The sequence below is a fragment of the Scardinius erythrophthalmus genome (genome assembly GCF_964197995.2).
Source record: "Scardinius erythrophthalmus genome assembly, chromosome: 19".
Classification (NCBI taxonomy): domain Eukaryota; kingdom Metazoa; phylum Chordata; class Actinopteri; order Cypriniformes; family Leuciscidae; genus Scardinius; species Scardinius erythrophthalmus.
In genome coordinates, this window is record NC_138239.1 from 23,932,266 (window position 1) to 23,949,483 (window position 17,218).

Consider the following 17,218-nt stretch of genomic DNA (forward strand, 5'->3'; position numbering starts at 1 on the left):
CAAGTTGAAATATAATTTGTCTATGTGGCTTTTGGTTGACTTTAGGCAATACAAAACAATCAGCATAAAGTCTTTTTCTGTCCAAGAACCACTTTATTAATGCAGAAAGAAGTCATCTGGACTAGTATATACTGTTTGGATTAGCTTGTTAGCATCTGGCTAAATTAATTACATTCAAATGCATTAATTCAATCTGAAAAGTCGAAAGAGAACCGCAACAAACTCCTCTTATGAAGCGCAATGCGTTGTGGCCTATATTAGCTAAAAGAACATGAATGCATACTTGGAAAATCCGCAATAATTAGTACACCATCCAGGCACCTTTAACATTCTTTTTTTAATCTCACATAGGATTTTGGATGGATAGTATGCAAATTTGGATACAGCATTTTTTCAACAATGTAATGCTGTAAATTAAATATCAAGTGCCTAGTTCTTTATATTAATTGCTTATTTTTAGCTTTGTTTCCCTGATTTAAAAAAGAATCTATGCACCCTGAATCCCATAACAATGGCTGAAGACCATCCAATCAGATTGGAGCTTGCCATTTTGGACAACTATTTTTGTGTGAACTATGAACTAGTGTTATTTTAAATATTATTTATATGTTATTATAGCATTTATTAGTGTTTTGAGTTAGCTTTCATTTTATATTTAGTTTTTAGCAATTTTGTAATGTGTTCACCGTTATTAGTTTAAAAAAAATCTATTTAAGCTTTAAAATTGATTTTTATTTCAGTATTAGTTTTTAGTACTTTAACTGAAACATTTTTATGTCAGTTAGTTGCCAAGGCAACATTTATAACTTCTAAAAGTTTTTTTCATCTTATACTTTATTTACTTTTCGTCTAATATTTGATTTAAGCTTTATTATCGTATAATGAGGGGTCTGTAGGCATGCCGTCTGAGGCTGAGACTAATGTTGATTCAACATTACACAGAACTCTAAAATTATATAGTACTTTCTAGTCTAGTCTCATGAGTCACCACTCTTTTGAAAATCAAGGATTGTTCTTCAGTCAGTGGAAACAGACTCATGCCATATGTGCTGCGTAGGTTTTCTACATGCTCCGCTCAATATGGCTGACAGATACAGATGTATTGCTCAGCTCTTTTACATCACTAAATAGCACTGAATGGAAACGTTCATGGACCAGATCCCACAGAGAAAGCAACGCTGTCCATCACATAACAATGACACCCTTGTCAGAGTTTGTCCTAGACAGTGGGTGGTAGAATGTGGGACAGAACGTCTCAGGGTCTGGGCTGCAGCCTCTAGGTTTGTTTACATGGCTCTTGTGGGCCTGTTATTCCAGTGTCCTACAGATGGCACGCGGCCCGCACTGTCAAAGACAGGAAAGATAGCCTTCAGCAAGGATAGCCAGACCTTTTTCATCTGGATGTGACACCATGCTTTGCTACGGGGCTGTTGTGTAATTTTCCTTTTGAAGTTTTCATACCATGTGGACTAATAGAGATGTATTGTAACAGTTCTGACATTGATGTCCTCTCTGCTAAGTGTAGAGTACAGGGTTTTACAGCCTGCCTGAGACAACGAGTGTCTGTGTTCTTATTCACAGAGAGAGCGATCCCTTTTGATCAGCTGATGTTCGAGCACCTCCACAAATGGGGTCAGAGGAGACAGGAAGTGAAGTTCTACCTGCGGCACGAGGAGTCTCTCATTGCAAACTTTTCTCAAGGTGCGTAAAACTGTCGCTAGCCTGGTCACGACCACGACAGGGTATTTTTGTTGAATGCATGGTTTCTATTACCATTCAAAACTTTGTGTTTCTTAACATGCTTTTATGGTTTCAAAATAAGTCTCTTGTGCCCACTAAAGGCCCATACACACCGGGACGAATATCGGCGCGCGTTATTCGCCAGCGTTTTTCAACGCGTTTTTTGTGTTCACACCCAAGCGATTTTCGCTGACGATGAGCCGAGTGAACATGCAAATTCATTCCCTGACATTAGATGGCGCTTAATACCACTCCATAACAGTTCTCTTTTATCAAGATTTTTGTAGTCGCTGTCGCGTTTGTCACAGTTCTTTATGTTCCGACACCAACGAGACCAGCAGCTCTACATTCATCTTGCCTTGCATCTTCCTCGTCTTATTTCTTCCCGGCAGTGTTTGGACGCTACTCGGCATATATCTTCTTCGCCGTTATGTATGTGTGCTCGGCAAGACCGTTTTGTGTTTGAGCGCCCCCAAGTTGTGTTTTACTGTAACTTCAGAAGCTCCAGACACGTGAGCAAAAGCGCCAATCTCATTGGTCGGATAGTTTTTGACGCGGCGAACCAAAAAAACGAACCCGAGGCGTTTTTAAAAAAATTACGCTTTTACGCGTGGCGTTTTTCGCGCCGGTGTGCACACTCACATTGGCGCCCTTTGTTTAGTCACGAAGCGTTAAACGTCGGCGAATATCGCGCGCGAAATTCGTCCCGGTGTGAACAGGCCTTAAGGTTGCAATTATTTGATCAATATACAGTAATATTGTGAAATTTTTGTCTAATTGAATATATTTTAAAGTTTAATTTATTCCTGGGATGATAAAGCTGAATTTTCAGCATCGTTACTCCAGGCTTCAGTGTCACATGATCCTTCAGAAATCATTCTAATATTGCTGATTTGATGCTCAAGAAACATTCCTTATTATTATCAATCTTGAAAACAGTTGTGCTGCTTAATATTTTTGTGGAAACCATGATGCGTTTCTTTGATGAATAAAAGTTCAAAAGAATAGGATTTATTTGAAATAATAATCTTTTGTAATGTTATAAATATCTTTACTGTCGCTTTTAATTATTTAATGTGTCATTGCTGAATAAAAGTATTAATTTGTTAAAAAAAAATCTTACTGACCCCAAACTTTTAAACAGTAGTTTATACTAATATCAAACTATTATATCGTATTATATCAAATATGGTCTAATTGGCTATGATTGTGTCAAGTTTCGCAGCATTATTGATTTCAGGACAGTCAAGTTACGTGTCGCCTGGCATAAATATAAGATTTAGCTTTAGAACCAGTTATCACATACTTGTTAAATTATATTACTTATCTGTAGCGTAAGCTAAATTTATAAATGGGACTCGCTATGTGATCAGAGAATCATTTCTATCAATCAAGTTTAGAGCAGCATGTTTGCTTATTTCCTATTAAAGTTGCGGTAGTCTTTTCTTTCCTATTGTGACGTATATTGGAGTGAAACGGCTTCTTGAACAAGAAAAAAATGGTAACACTTTAGAATACTGTTCCTTCATTAATGAATAACTACACAGGAACAAATGAGTAATGCACTATTAACATTGTAGTATACTATTAACTAACAAGAAACTCTGATTAACGAATTAGTAAGTCATAGCGTTCAGTCGAATGTGGTAGTTCACTATTAGCTAATCAGTAACTACTATTTTTCATACCTCACTGAAGACTACTAAGAACTACTACATACAGGTTCATAATTAATATTAATAATGCATAATATATAATAAGGTAATGGTAACTCATTAGTAATTAATCAAGTGTTACTACATCCTTCTAAAGGAACTACTAATAATTTGGATCAGTATTCTAAAGTGAAAAACATGATAAATACCTAATATTGACTGAAGTCATTGTAAGTTTTAAGGCTTTTGTAAGGTTTTTGATAGTGACTCAATTGTTACTACATCTTTCTAAAGGAACTACTAATTATTTGGATCAGTATTCTAAAGTGAAGATCATGGGAACACACTAGTAATGAGTAAAGTGTTACCGAATCCATTAGAAGGAATTACTATTCAAAACCTTACAAAAACCCCAAAAGCTTACACTGACTTTAGTCAATATTAGGTAGTTATCATGTTTTCACTTTAGAATACTGATCCAAATAATTAGTAGTTCCTTAAGACTGATGTAGTAATACTTGAGTCATTACTAGTGGGTTACCATTACCTTTTATTATAAATTATGCATTATTCATGTTAATTATGAACCTGTAGATAGTAGTTCTCAGTGAGGTATGAAAAATAGTAGTTATTGATTAGCTAATAATGAACTACTACATTCATCTGAGCGCTATTACTTACTAATTTGTTAATCAGAGTTTCTTGTTAGTTAATAGTAGTTACTAGAATGTTAATAATGCGTTACTCGTTTGTTCCTGTGTAATTATTCATTAATGAAGGAACAGTATTCTAAAGTGTTACCGAAAAAATGTAGGGCGGGACTTGATTTTTTTCCATCGTGAATTGATTGGATGGTTGGTGGTTTGTTATTGGCTTATATAATGTGAGCGACAGGTTGTCCTGGCCTCACGCGAGTGAACACATCATCAGAGAAGAGAAGAGAAGAGATAATGAGATTACACATGAATAAAAACAATGTATGTGCACGGATAAATCATTTATAATAAATACTGCAATATTCCATAAAAAACTGAAAAAAGGACAGAGAAATACAGACTTTGAGTTTTAATATGGGAGAAAGCATCATTATTAATGGTGCTCATACATAGGGTAGTAATTTGAACTAGGGTTGCATGAGATCAAAATAATATGACTTTGCAATATTTGGCAATATCTGCAATATGAAAAAATACAGGAATTTTCACCAAATTGCTTGAAGCTCTATTTGGAAATAATGAATCATTCTAGAATGCTTGGAGTGATTTTGTAGGTGTTGCGGTGCAGGCAAGGTGACGCTAGATGTGTATTATGTATTCAGTCTATAGGCGCGTAGTGTTTCTTTATTAAAGTGACATTGACAACTACTGGCCTGGCATGCATAATACAGTGTTTCATATTCGCTGATCCTTGTGAACAGGGGTCATTTTGACAACATTGTCTGTACCCTCAAATACATGGCTAAACGAGGAACCAAACAGGACTTGAATTGAACATATATTGAAATATTGAACATAATCAATTAAACAATGAGTAGCAATAGAAACCAACAGCAACTGGAACAAAGGGAACAGGAACTAAACACTGGAACCAAAGAAAAAACAACATAAGAGTCCACACATAGAACATAACCTTTACAGTCTTTGCATCTGCATAGAAAACTGGAAAAACACTCAAAATGATATTTAATCATTTTGAGTGCAAACCATCCTTAAAGACTGATTTTTTTTGTTGTTGAAAAAATTATTATGATTATAAATAAAATAAGAAATATATTGTAATAATGTTATTATACTGTAAAATAAAACAGGGATAGTTTTCTGTCATCATTTACTCTCCCTCAAGTTGTTCCAAACCTGTATGATTTCCTTTCTTCTGCTAAACACAAAAGAAGATATTTTAAAGAAGGTTGGTAATTAAAAGTTGCTGGTCCCCATTGACATCCATAGTATATTTTTTTCCTACTATGGAAGTCAATGGGGTCCATCAGTCGTTTGGTTACCGACTTTCTTCAAAATATCTTCTTTTGTGTTCAGCAGAAGAAAGAAAGTCATACAGGTTTGGAACAACTTGAGGGAGAGTAAATGATGACAGGATTTAAATTTTTGGGTGAACTGTCCCTTTAATGAAATGTAATAAAATATTGTAATATTTTTTAGTACAACTGTAAAACTACAATACTAATATTTACACTCTAATTCCTTCATTTTCAAACCATCAAGCTTAATTTAATTTTTTTATAATTTTTTTTATAACAATGCACGAAAACCACACCTTAGCCACCTTGTAGTAACGCCCTGGCAACATTGTGACAGTGAGTTTTGCATGGAAAGCAGCACTCGCATGTGAAAATGTATAAATCTAGTTCATCGTATCACGATATTCTAAATTAGTCTGTGAGAGCAGAGGGCGGTCAGTGGGATTGTGTACAGACCTATCAGAGGCGGCGCGGTCCAAGAAGGTCTAGGTATTTCCAGAGCCTCTGACAGGATTACACATAATAACACAGCCCTGGATTTAGAGAATTAAGCCCCTGCTTATTTATAGATGGCAGAGCTGAGAGTGCTGGTTAAACAAAGACTCACAAAAGAGAAATGACTGGAGGTTGGTAAACGTTGTCAAACAACCTACAGTCTCGGCACAGGGTAATCAGGGTTAATATGCCAGCCAAAATCCCACTGCTGGATCACATGCTCATTAGATGGAAAGGTATCCTTTTCCTTCCTTTTTCAGGTATACGTATGAGGGATGTTTTATTATTTTAATGTTTTGTTGATATAAAAATGCCCCCCCTGTCCAGTAGCACTGTATATGCTTGCCCACAGCTGGGAGTTTTTGCACTCTGCAACTGTTTCGACTTTGTTCAAGTGCACGGGTGATGATGTAATCTTGTTTTATTCCCAGCAGGAAGTCAGACTTCAGATCAGGCCGACAGGAAGAGCAGGGGGAACTCGGACAAGCCCTGCGAGAATGGGGTACGTTCACATTCACGCTGTTCTCAGTCAAATGAGGGCTACTCACTGATGCTTCCCATACTTACGGTGAAACTGTCTAGCCAAAACACAAGTTCGCCACTTAAGTGAGCAATGCCCTCAGAGGTCACTCTTTGTGCATTACATGTGTGTTTCTCTGTAGTGTTCATGTTTCAAGCTGTAAAATGACTCTTTCGAGCTAATGGACCTTACGCCTGTTGCATTTTTTTGAGCAAATTATACATTAATTTGTGCGTGTGCTTTCTTCGAACGTGTACAGTTGACAAGATAATGAATTTTGGATGCATTGTCTGTTGTCATATTGTCCTTGATGTTGAAAGCACAGGCATTTCACTGCATACTGTAATAGACTTTCACCCTTTACATTACATGGGCTCATTATAAAATGTAATTATGGAAAACTTTGAATGCTAGTCTTTAATTTACATTTACTCGACACTAATACGACACTTTTCATTAAGTATGTGTGCGGCCACATCTCAAAGCTCTGGAGGAATACAGTTGTTCACAGGTTTTGTATCTCTTCAAATTTCATTTGCATATGTTGTTTGACTAGAATAATTTCAGTTGGACTGAAGACAAAATATTGTTTAATCCAAATGGTCAAATTTTTACATTGCGTGTAAATGTACATTTACAAGTGCGAGTATAATAGCTAGAAGGGCAAGATTTTTAGTAAATGTTGGTCTTTTCCTCACATACAGATATGGCTTTAGAACAGCCTTATTTTAGTATTATTTATATAGTAGGCTATTATAGTTTTTATTAATATTTTGAATTAGCTTTTATTTTTCTATTTTCAGTTTTTATTTTAATTCACTCAAATTAAATTGTATTCATGTTGTTATGGTCTTTGTCATTTTTATTAGTTTTTTAATATTTCTATATATTTTTTTTGTTGTTGTTGTAATTTTAGTACTTCAACCAGTCTATTTTATTTCTAAGTTCTTTATTTAATATTTTTATTTTAATGGTTCATAATCTGAAACATTTTCAATAGTTTTAGTTTTGGTCATGAAATCAAAATCGGCCCTATTTACTTTGTTAGCGCACATTACTAGTCTTGTGTTAAACAATTAATCTGTGCAAGTTAATACACTGACAAAAATCAAAATCCGAAAATTTGCTTCTGCTCTGAATGCCATTCCCTCTCTGATGACGTCAGTTTGACGGCTTGGTTTGAATATCCTTAACCACTCCCTTCCAACCATCAGTCTGCTATGAGCGAGGGATGGAGAGGAGGAGCGCTAAAATAAAACCCTGCCGTTTATTTAGTATTCCGTTTCACTTGGAAATACATCACAACACTGAAATAAAGTCGGTTGCAACTTCCAATTCACGAGGACTTTAACAATAACAACACTGCTTCAGTAGATTTGGAACATAGTGTATGAAAGTGTAGGCTAAAGAAAGTTGTTCGGTTTTGGAACAGTTGAGTAAATGCTGACAGAATTTACATTTTTGGGTGAACAGTTCCTTTTAGGAATCAGTTCTGACTGTTGCCATTCAATTATGGTCCACATGAGAGGCTCCAGTTGGAAGTTAGAAGTTGAAAGCTTCGCAGCAGGGATCTTGTGTGCAATGTGCTGATAAGCTCCAGTCCCACACCACAGTCATTTGCAGCGAAATGGTTCACGTGGCGGACACAGGAAGTGTTAGAGAAACAGAATACATAGGTTTCCCTGTTTCCAAAAGATCACTCGACTACATAACGCTATCTAGTTTCCCTTTGCTTGCTATTCGATTCCATATGTCTGTCTTTGATACTGATAATACTTTTAAAAAAGAGGCATTCTTTTTTTCCCGTGCTTAAAAAAATGCACATCTACATTCCTCTGTAAGTATCCATGTCAGTATTTTAAAGAGGCCGTATTATGCCCTTTAAGTCTTGATTTTGTTTTCTGGGTTTACTAGAATAGGTTTTCACGTTTGAATGTTCAAAAAACACATTATTTTTCATACATTTTTTATTTTTTTTGCAGCACCTTTCTTCCCCGTCTCTCTGTAACGCTTTGTTTAGTTCCTGTCTCTATGAAGCCCCACCTTCCAACAAGTGCAATGTGCTCTGATTGGTCAGCTGGACCAGTGAGTTGTGATTGGTCAACTGCTTTGAGCGTGTTTTAGAAATGTCACGCCCCTTTCCATAACCATGACTTTCAGTTTCCCAGGTGTAAACACTAACACCTAAATATGCCGACATCACAACTCAACCATGCCTCAATTTTTGTTTTCGTATGCCTTAAAGGGGAACTATGCAGTTTTTTTTTGCGCAATTTTCCACCGGACAAAATTGCGATTGTTAACTCATGATTTCTGTTCTGTCTGTGCGCACCAATCTTGCACTTCTATCTACTCCTCAACCAGACCACCTAGAGACTTCGGGTTTTCGGCATTATGTTAAGGAAGGTCTAATCTCGGGAACGCACAAAAAAAAATCCAGGAAAAGATTTACTATCTCTTAGTGTTGTGATCCCATGACGTGAGAAAATTGCGCTAAAACACTCACTGAGTTTTTATTACTTGTTTTAGCTTAATTTACCTTAACTGAACAGCTTCGGAGTCATTGGAATGGTTATATGACTTTTTTCAGATTGAATGGTGGCCGTCTCGCTTCCCCCTAGTGCCTGTGAGCGGAAAAAACACCCTTGCAACTTTGGGCCAGCGGGAGGAAGTATCGCGTGATATCAGGTCTTGCGATGTAACAAATTGCTTTACGGCACTGCACACATACATTTATATGCTAGTCTTCTGTGTATCATCCATACCTCAGTGGACATGGCTCCATGCGTTCACCGGCTTCTTTGAAAACAAATGCACATGACCAGAGGGAGAAGATGGGAGGGGGGAGAGTCGCCAACGAGTTTTTACGACAGTGTTGTCAAATATCTATTCCGAAGGTGTAGGGGGAGCTCTATAGAGAAACCTGCGAGCAAAAAGCGATAAAATATTGTGATGTATACGTTCAAGAAAAAACGACGACAATCAAAGCGTTTCCGGGAGTTCCGAAACTCACTGTTTCTATACTGATATAGACAAAACTCCTTTTGGAGTGAACTTTGTGCTTGTATCTTTGCAGACATATTTCATGCTCAAACAGCATCATTACACACTAAATAAAATGCATGATAGTTCCTCTTTAAAAAAAAAAATCATCATGGCTTTAATCATAAAACGCTTAAAGGCGCACAGCTATTGAACAGGTGGTCATTGGGAGCTTCCCTGCATCACCGGTTATGTTATAAATGAGTGACACACTCACTGCGGCATCCTGATATGCGGCCCTCCCCGCGTCCCATAATGCAGCTGTTATTAGAGATAATCTAGGCAGCTGGGCTTCTCTTTCAGGCAGTATCATATGATGATATTTTAATTACATCCGGCCAATAAACTTTAGGACTTCTGAACTCCTGCGCTGGCCTGATTGTATACTCTTACTCTAAAACTGTCAGCGTAATATGCAAGTCTGCAAGTGTGCTCCACTTTAAACCAGGTCAAAGGGCCAGAAGGCAAAATATATAGCTGCATGTTCAGCACACCAAAAATCTCTCCCTCCCCTTGATAATACAGGCGAGCAGCTGAGGATGACTGTGTACATTGTACATTTGACAGTCATGTACTATCTTGATATAGTCTGATGCTGTTTCTTTCAGGGTCAGAATGTATCAGACTTTATTCAAGATGTCTTAGATCATTATGCACATGTCAACAGCATGTAAACCACATATTTGGCATTGCTTGCATCTATTTGCAGAGAGCTAAGATGGATGTACACTACCGTTCAAATGTTTGGGATTGGTATGATTTTTAAAGGGGTGGCTGAATATGATTTCACTTATCTAACTTTAGTTAGTGTGTAATGTTGCTGTTTGAGCATAAACAACATCTACAAAGTTATAACGCTCAAAGTTCAAAGCAAAGGGAGATATTTGCTTTTAAAGAAATTGCAACAAAAAATGGCTGGTAGGGACTACACGACATTCCTCCCTGGTTAGTGACATCACTAACCCTAAAATTTACAAAAATCCCGCCCCCAGGAATGCGTTTTTATAGATTATCAAGACAGAATATGCTTATCAATGACTAGAAGATAACTACAAATAAGCTGCATAAATTCATCAACTAACCATTCAGAAATGTTGTCTACATGTTGTCACTTCTTCTTGAGTCTCTCCATCATTGTCTGACTTCGGTTTGAAAATAAAAGGCTGATAGTTTTTGAAACTTTTTGAAGCTCCGCCCTCTGTGCCGGAAGCAGCAGCTCATTTGCATTTAAAAGAACACAAAACGGTGGGTTTTTGCTCACCCTCAAAAAGTGACAACTTTAACATGCTATATAAAAATATCTGTGGGGTATTTTGAGCTAAAACTTCACATACACACTCTGGGGACATCAAAGATTTATTTTACATCTTGTGAAAATGGCATTATATCACCCCTTTAATGTTTTTTTTTTTCAGGATTCTTTGATGAATAGACATTTTTTTATGCTTTTTAGTTTTAGATAACCCATCCACGAATGGAATCTAGCAACAAATTGAACTGTGGTTGGTCTCTTTTACATTTACTTGAAGTTAATCTCTGACTGACTAAGTGGGCGATTCTTGGCCAGAATAAGCTGCAATCTGGATAAGACTTTTATGCTGTTAGTTAAAAGTTTGGCAATGCAGGAATATAAAAATATCTTTCATCGGGCACGTTGTTGGTTTTCAGGCTTGGTTTTAAGCTTTGTCTTTGAGCTCACAGACCTTGCCCCACTCTGATATCACTATCTTTGACCTTCACTCTCTCCTTTTCTGCCTCTAGATGCTCCTGTAACGTTCCCTGTGATGATGCCATTTCGGTCGCGCTGTGCTTCCTGCACCCAGCAGATAAAACTTTATTAGATAATCAAAATTCACCGTAAAATGCGATTAGGAGTTCTGCGGGAATGCAAATGCTTCGTCCGTAGAGATGAATGCTTAGCCTTTGAAAGTTCCCAAAGATCTGCGCATGTTGTCCCTAAGGGTGCTCTGCATAGTCATGAAAGAGCAATGTGTTTCTGCCTAAATGCAGCAGAAAAAATAAACGAATGCTGTGAATCGTGCCAAAGTGCCATTGCATTTGAAGACAGCATTAGGAACATGTTCTAAAGGTAGGGACACACACACAAACCGTCGCCCCGCGTCAGGGCAAAAAGACTGCACTTGAACGTCAACAAGCACCTTTTGCGCCTGCATGTAAATGAGACTGTCAATTTCTGCAGATATATTCGTAAAGAAAGCAACGCGTGCTTACAGTTTTGAATATCAATCCTGCTGATCACTTTCTTTATTACACTCCGCTCATGTTAAAGCAACACTAAGGAACATTTTTTTACCTTAAAATAATGTTTCCAAAATCGTATCAGTGGTTCATCAAGTCGTAACAGGGTGAAAGGCACTTCTGGATTCACTTTGCGGCCCTATATCTGCTATAACCACACTTTGCAAGTTTGCCAAACGGGGTCGCATTTCTGTAGTTCGAATGAGACATAAAAAAAAAACTACAAATTTGACTTGCTTTACGTCAAACGTTACAATAGTCATTATTTAGTTTTTCTTCGTTTCTGATGTCGCAATACATCATACTTTCATGAAATCATGCATCATACTCTACCTTGTCTGTGGACATCGTTCATTCCAAAGCTGGTGCTGGATAAATAGCGAGCGTGCGTGCGACAGTAGGCTGCGGGCGGCGAAATTATTTACGACAGCGGTAATGGACAATTCCGCTTCCAACCTGTAGGCTGACCGAAGAGGAAAAGTTCCTTAGTGTTGCTTTAATATTAAAATTTTCACCAAGGAACACTCAGGTAAGATGACGTAAAATTAAAACAGCCTTCTATCTGTACCGTTTTGGTTTATTTGCTTGCTGTTTTGCTATTATTCTCGTGCACTGACTCATTCACCTAGCTGAACAGCCAATCAGAACAGTTCTCTCTTTCACTGACGGCCTGACACCAATTCTACATGCTGAATCGGCCCAAAAAACCCCGATGGTGTCCGACTAGAGCCAATGGTGCGGAACACACCGGGAAAAAATACGTCGACCGACGCTCAAAAAACGGCCCAACGGCCAATCGTGTGTCCCGGGCTTAAAGGGATACTTCAGGATTTAGCATTAAGCTTTGTATTAGTAGAAAACCTGTAGTATTTTCGAATTACCATGCTTTCCACCCTCATATGCCCCTGAGACGAGAGATTTATGTATTTTTTGTCTGGAAAAAATCCTCCGATGACGCAAAAATCGTCATTTTGCGTCATCGGAGGATTTTCTGGCCAGAGGCTAAAGACTACAGCCAGTAGAAGGCGTTGTTCCGCATATTTTCAACCCGCCCATAGAGGGATCTCACTCACAGAATGTACACACAGTGTCAGCTTTGGAAGCTAAGCTAGCAGGCTCTTGTTCTGTGGAGAAAACTGAGTAGTAGGAGAAAGCTGAGTAGTAGGGGTTACCATCCTCCTTTTCCCGGACTTGTCCGGCGGGCGAGATCGTTCAAAATGTCCGGGATTCAGCTTTTGCGTTCTGCGGTCGCCATTCATTGTTTACATGCACACCTTTTGTTTCAATCTAGCTGAATTCATTCCGATTGGTGAGTCTGAATGTAGTGTTTACATGAACGCTAAACAAGTGATCGGTTGATGTGCGTTTTACCATTGCTAAGAAAATTCCCGCTCCTCCGTGAGAGATGCGAGACCCGGCGCGTCTCAGTAATGACGCCACCCGCCTCGCGCCATTCTCCCGCGGCCGTCAGCCTCGTCCTGCTCGCCACAGTAAACATGATGAATGGCGACTGTAGAACGCAAAAGCCGAATCCCGGACATTTTGGGCGATCTCGAAATCACGGGCAAACTCGTCATGGAGACTCATTAAGTTAGTAGCCTAACCTTCTTGTTGTTTTCAACTGCGCTCTCTAACCGGTAGGCATGGCCTCCTAGGGCAGCGAAGCAAGTGCATTCTGGGAGTTGTTGTCTTTCATCCACATAAGCCAAAAATACATTTTCTGGCTTTTCTCAGGCTAGAAAGCTCCGAATTCAAAAATTTCTTCACATTTCTTCTACATAAATGACATATTTTAAATACACATTCATCTTTCCAGAGGTGAAGTATCCCTTTAAGGGTGTTTTCAAACTTGGCAGGTTTGGTGCGATTGCTCTTTTAGTGCGATTCATTTGAATAAGTGTGAACGCTGCTATCTGAACACTGGTGTGCTCCAAACAAGTGGACCAAGACTCCGAAGCGAACCAGGATTAAGGGTGTGTTCACACTTGTAGTTCGATTCTCTTGAGTCTTTTGGTCCGGACCAAAAAAGATACATTTAGTCCTGGTTATCTTAGCGTTCACAGCACACTGTCACTGACTGAACCTAAAGATACAAAACAAATTAGGCTTTTATGACGTATATTTAGCGACGGAACTTGTCGAACATCCAAAACAATGCTGTATGCTTGCTTGGCTAAATGGAGAATATGTGCGTATATATGATATGTGATGGCGCTGACAACTTCTGAAGAGCTTATAAAATGTGTAAAGGAGTCAAAACAGCTGCAGGAATCCCTCAGTCACACACTCAAACAAAGACCCGCTGCAAGAAGACGCAGTTCTGATGCCTGTTCCAAACTGTGAAGGGAAACGTAGCTCCAATGATGAGAAAAAACACGTATGCTTGAGCATTCTGTCCTTTTTAGGGTCGCATCTTGTGACATCATGTCCTGTTTTTGGTTCGTTTTGCGTTCATATTTCAGTCGAGCTGCACCAGAGTTGGTTTGGAAGTGGAACGAGTCCTGTCTTTCAGGGTCTCTGTCCCCTTGTTTGATGTGCACCAGGGTTCGGATGGCAGCGTTCACACTTATTACTAACTACTTAGGAGCAATCAGGGTTCGTTTTAATTGAACCAAACATGCCAAGTGTAACATTTTTATTTTGGTCCATAAAGAAAACCAAGAAAACCGTACTAAAAGTGTGAACACAACCTAATTGTCATTTGGTGCTTGTCACGTAGCTACGTAAGTGCTGGTTTTCCTTTAGGACCTAGATTTTACATTGAGTTGTGACCCAAAACAGTTTGAACAAAAAGTCCTCAAATTTAAGTTGATTTATGTAATTATGCACAATTATATGCTTTGTTGCATTTTATGCTTGCATTCAAAATTACAGCTTTCCATGACCTATCAGAACAGACCTGCAACCCAATTTTTGTCATTACCCGCCAGATGATAACCACTTATTTAGTGGACACTTTTATCTAGAACAAATCACAGAGCATCAACTGTAGGAACAGTCCCACTGCTGAAAGCTTAGATGCTTTGTTCAGAACAATTATTATGCTTCTTATATGGATTGCACCTTATTTGAACGGTAGTTCTTTTTTTTTCCGAACGTCTGTTTTGGCAGAAGAAACTCTTTGCTCTAAAGAATGTGGTTGTCTGATGAATATTGTTCTGTGTATGCTGAAGTTGAGAGCACAGATTTTGGCCTGTGGCACTGGCAGTGTTTTTCAGCATATGGACATATGAAGGTCAGTCATGACGAGTGACTGTGGTCATTACTAAGAGCTATTAAAATACTGAGGGAGCTAAATGACTGGCTCAGCATTATTATAGCACTTATCGACTGTGCCCATTTCTGTCCAAGATACTTCATCCTACTGGCACAAAAACTGTCTTGTTAAATTGCTCATCGCTGTTGGAATACTAATATGGATTTGCCACATTGCCCACATCATCACATCTTGCCGAAAGACATGCATTTTAAAATTGTGCATTTTAACCCATTGTTGCTTTCTTATTGAGATATTACAGCATTTTTATTTTAATGGTAAAAACGTTATTATAAAATATGCACCTTTATGATATGCATGACATTTGGATGTAGGGCCTATGGTATTTTTTGAAGTAAGAGTATACACCTCTTTTGAGGAGTAAAATGTAGCATGGTGTCAATTTAGGCTACTATGGCACTTTATGTAAGTTAAATTGACGTGTTTTCTTGTTAAATATCCATTTCATCAGCGTCCTCTTGTGCACTGTAATGCATGGCGTATTTTAAAGAACATGCATGCTGTAAAGTTGTGTCGCAAAGCTGCAAACATTATTGTCAGATTCTCCGGAGAGTCACGCATCTGGGAGTGAGTGAGTGCGGGGCAGCTGTGGCGCAGCACGGGCAGTCTGATAGCGGCGCTCCCGGGAGAGGAGGGGTCTCTGTGTGTGTGTGTGTGCGTGTGGGTGCGCGCGCTGACTGATGTCCGATTCGCGAACGAACCATTTTTTTGAACCGCCTGATTCGGATCATTTGAACCGAATCGCATTGCTCTGGTAAATTACCTGTAAAATAAATTATTGGCGGTAGAACATTGAAGTAGGCCTAGATGCCATGTTGAAATCATAAACTTAAATACAATGTATTTTTTCAATGTTGCAGCGATTAGTTCAGAATTTAATTGAATCATTTAAGCAAAACGATTTGCTGAAGTTAATCAGAATTCTTCTCCTTGTTTTTGCTTTTTTGATCATGAACAACATCAGTTAATTATTATTTTTTTTTTACAGTGACATTTTTGGTTTTTACCCCAACTTAATCATCACCCCATACACCGCCAGCATAGTGCGGTATCTCTTAGTTTAAGTCTAGCCAATCTGCTAAGATCTGTTAAAATTAACATCCGTTGGTGGGTCAAGACCATTTTTAAGAGTTGCATGGAGACAATGTCTTATTTGGAAGTACACTAAAAAAAAAAAAAAAAAAAAAAAAAAACAGTAAGTAAAATTTACTTAATTTTTCTTTGGCAAGTTTTTGCACACATTTTTTTTTTTAAATCAATTTCACACGCATATTTTTTAAGTAAATTTCACATATGGAATTAAGTAAACTCTACTTAACTAAGTTAAGTGAAAGTAACAAAGAAAATAAGTAATTTTTACTTGGCTAGTAATATCTATTTAGATGAGTAATATCTATTTAGTTGAAGTTTCCTTTGCAATATATTTCACTCAAACAATATAACATTGAATTAAACCACACTGTTAAAGCATATGATTTACTTAGAAATATCTAAGTAATTAATACAATATTGTGTGAGACAGACACCATGTCTACATATCAGAAGTTTTGCCATGCGTGAACGCAGAGACCTCAATACTTGGTATACTTTTTCATTTAAATTAAATAATTTTTTTCCTGTAGTTACTTGACCACAAAATCATTTTATCAGTGTATTTCCAAAAGTAAGTGTTCGAATAGTTTAAGTTTGTTTCAAATAATTAAATGAGACCACATGTTCTCCCTCATAAAGGTTATCTAAGAACCATATTCCTTTATTAGCCAACTGTATCCAGCAGAAAGGCCTCTTATCGATTCGAGGCTCTATTTGTTAGTCATCATGGGGTTTGTTTTGAATGTTGGTGATATAATTTCCCTTGATAAATTGTTAAATTCAATTTAAAAATACAAAACAAGTAACCATAGAAAAAACATAGGCCTATACAATATATATATATATATATATATATATATATATATATATATATATATATATATATATATATGTTGTTATAACAATGACATTATTAAAATAAGGTGATATTAGATTATATTGATCAAAGCAGTAGGCTAGTTTGTTTCTCAGCTGTAAACGTGATGTTTAGAATCGTTTAAATGAATCGCTTAGACCGGGTTTGTGAAGTTGTTCAACCGATTCTTTGAAAAGATCCGACTCAAAAGAACGAATCATTCAGGAATCAGACATCACTACTGCAGTCTACTCCGGGCAGGAGAAACACGCACACACATTAAGAGCAAGAGAAGTGCTTGCACGTC

General features: G+C 37.7%; 1 protein-coding gene across 8 annotated transcripts in view; it reads left to right on the forward strand.

The window, feature by feature from the left end:
- Positions 1-17,218, forward strand: part of ppp1r13ba (protein phosphatase 1, regulatory subunit 13Ba) — a 37,358-nt gene that overhangs the window by 6,114 nt on the left and 14,026 nt on the right. For 4 of the 8 annotated variants that reach the window (XM_081393831.1, XM_081393836.1, XM_081393833.1 and 1 more), the window contains exons 3-4: positions 1,582-1,701; positions 6,300-6,367. In XM_081393831.1, the coding sequence (XP_081249957.1) occupies positions 1,582-1,701; positions 6,300-6,367 (188 nt within the window). Of the gene's footprint in view, positions 1-1,581; positions 1,702-6,296; positions 6,368-17,218 lie in introns of all 8 variants that reach the window. The other 4 variants (XM_081393830.1, XM_081393834.1, XM_081393832.1 and 1 more) reach the window with 1 other exon arrangement.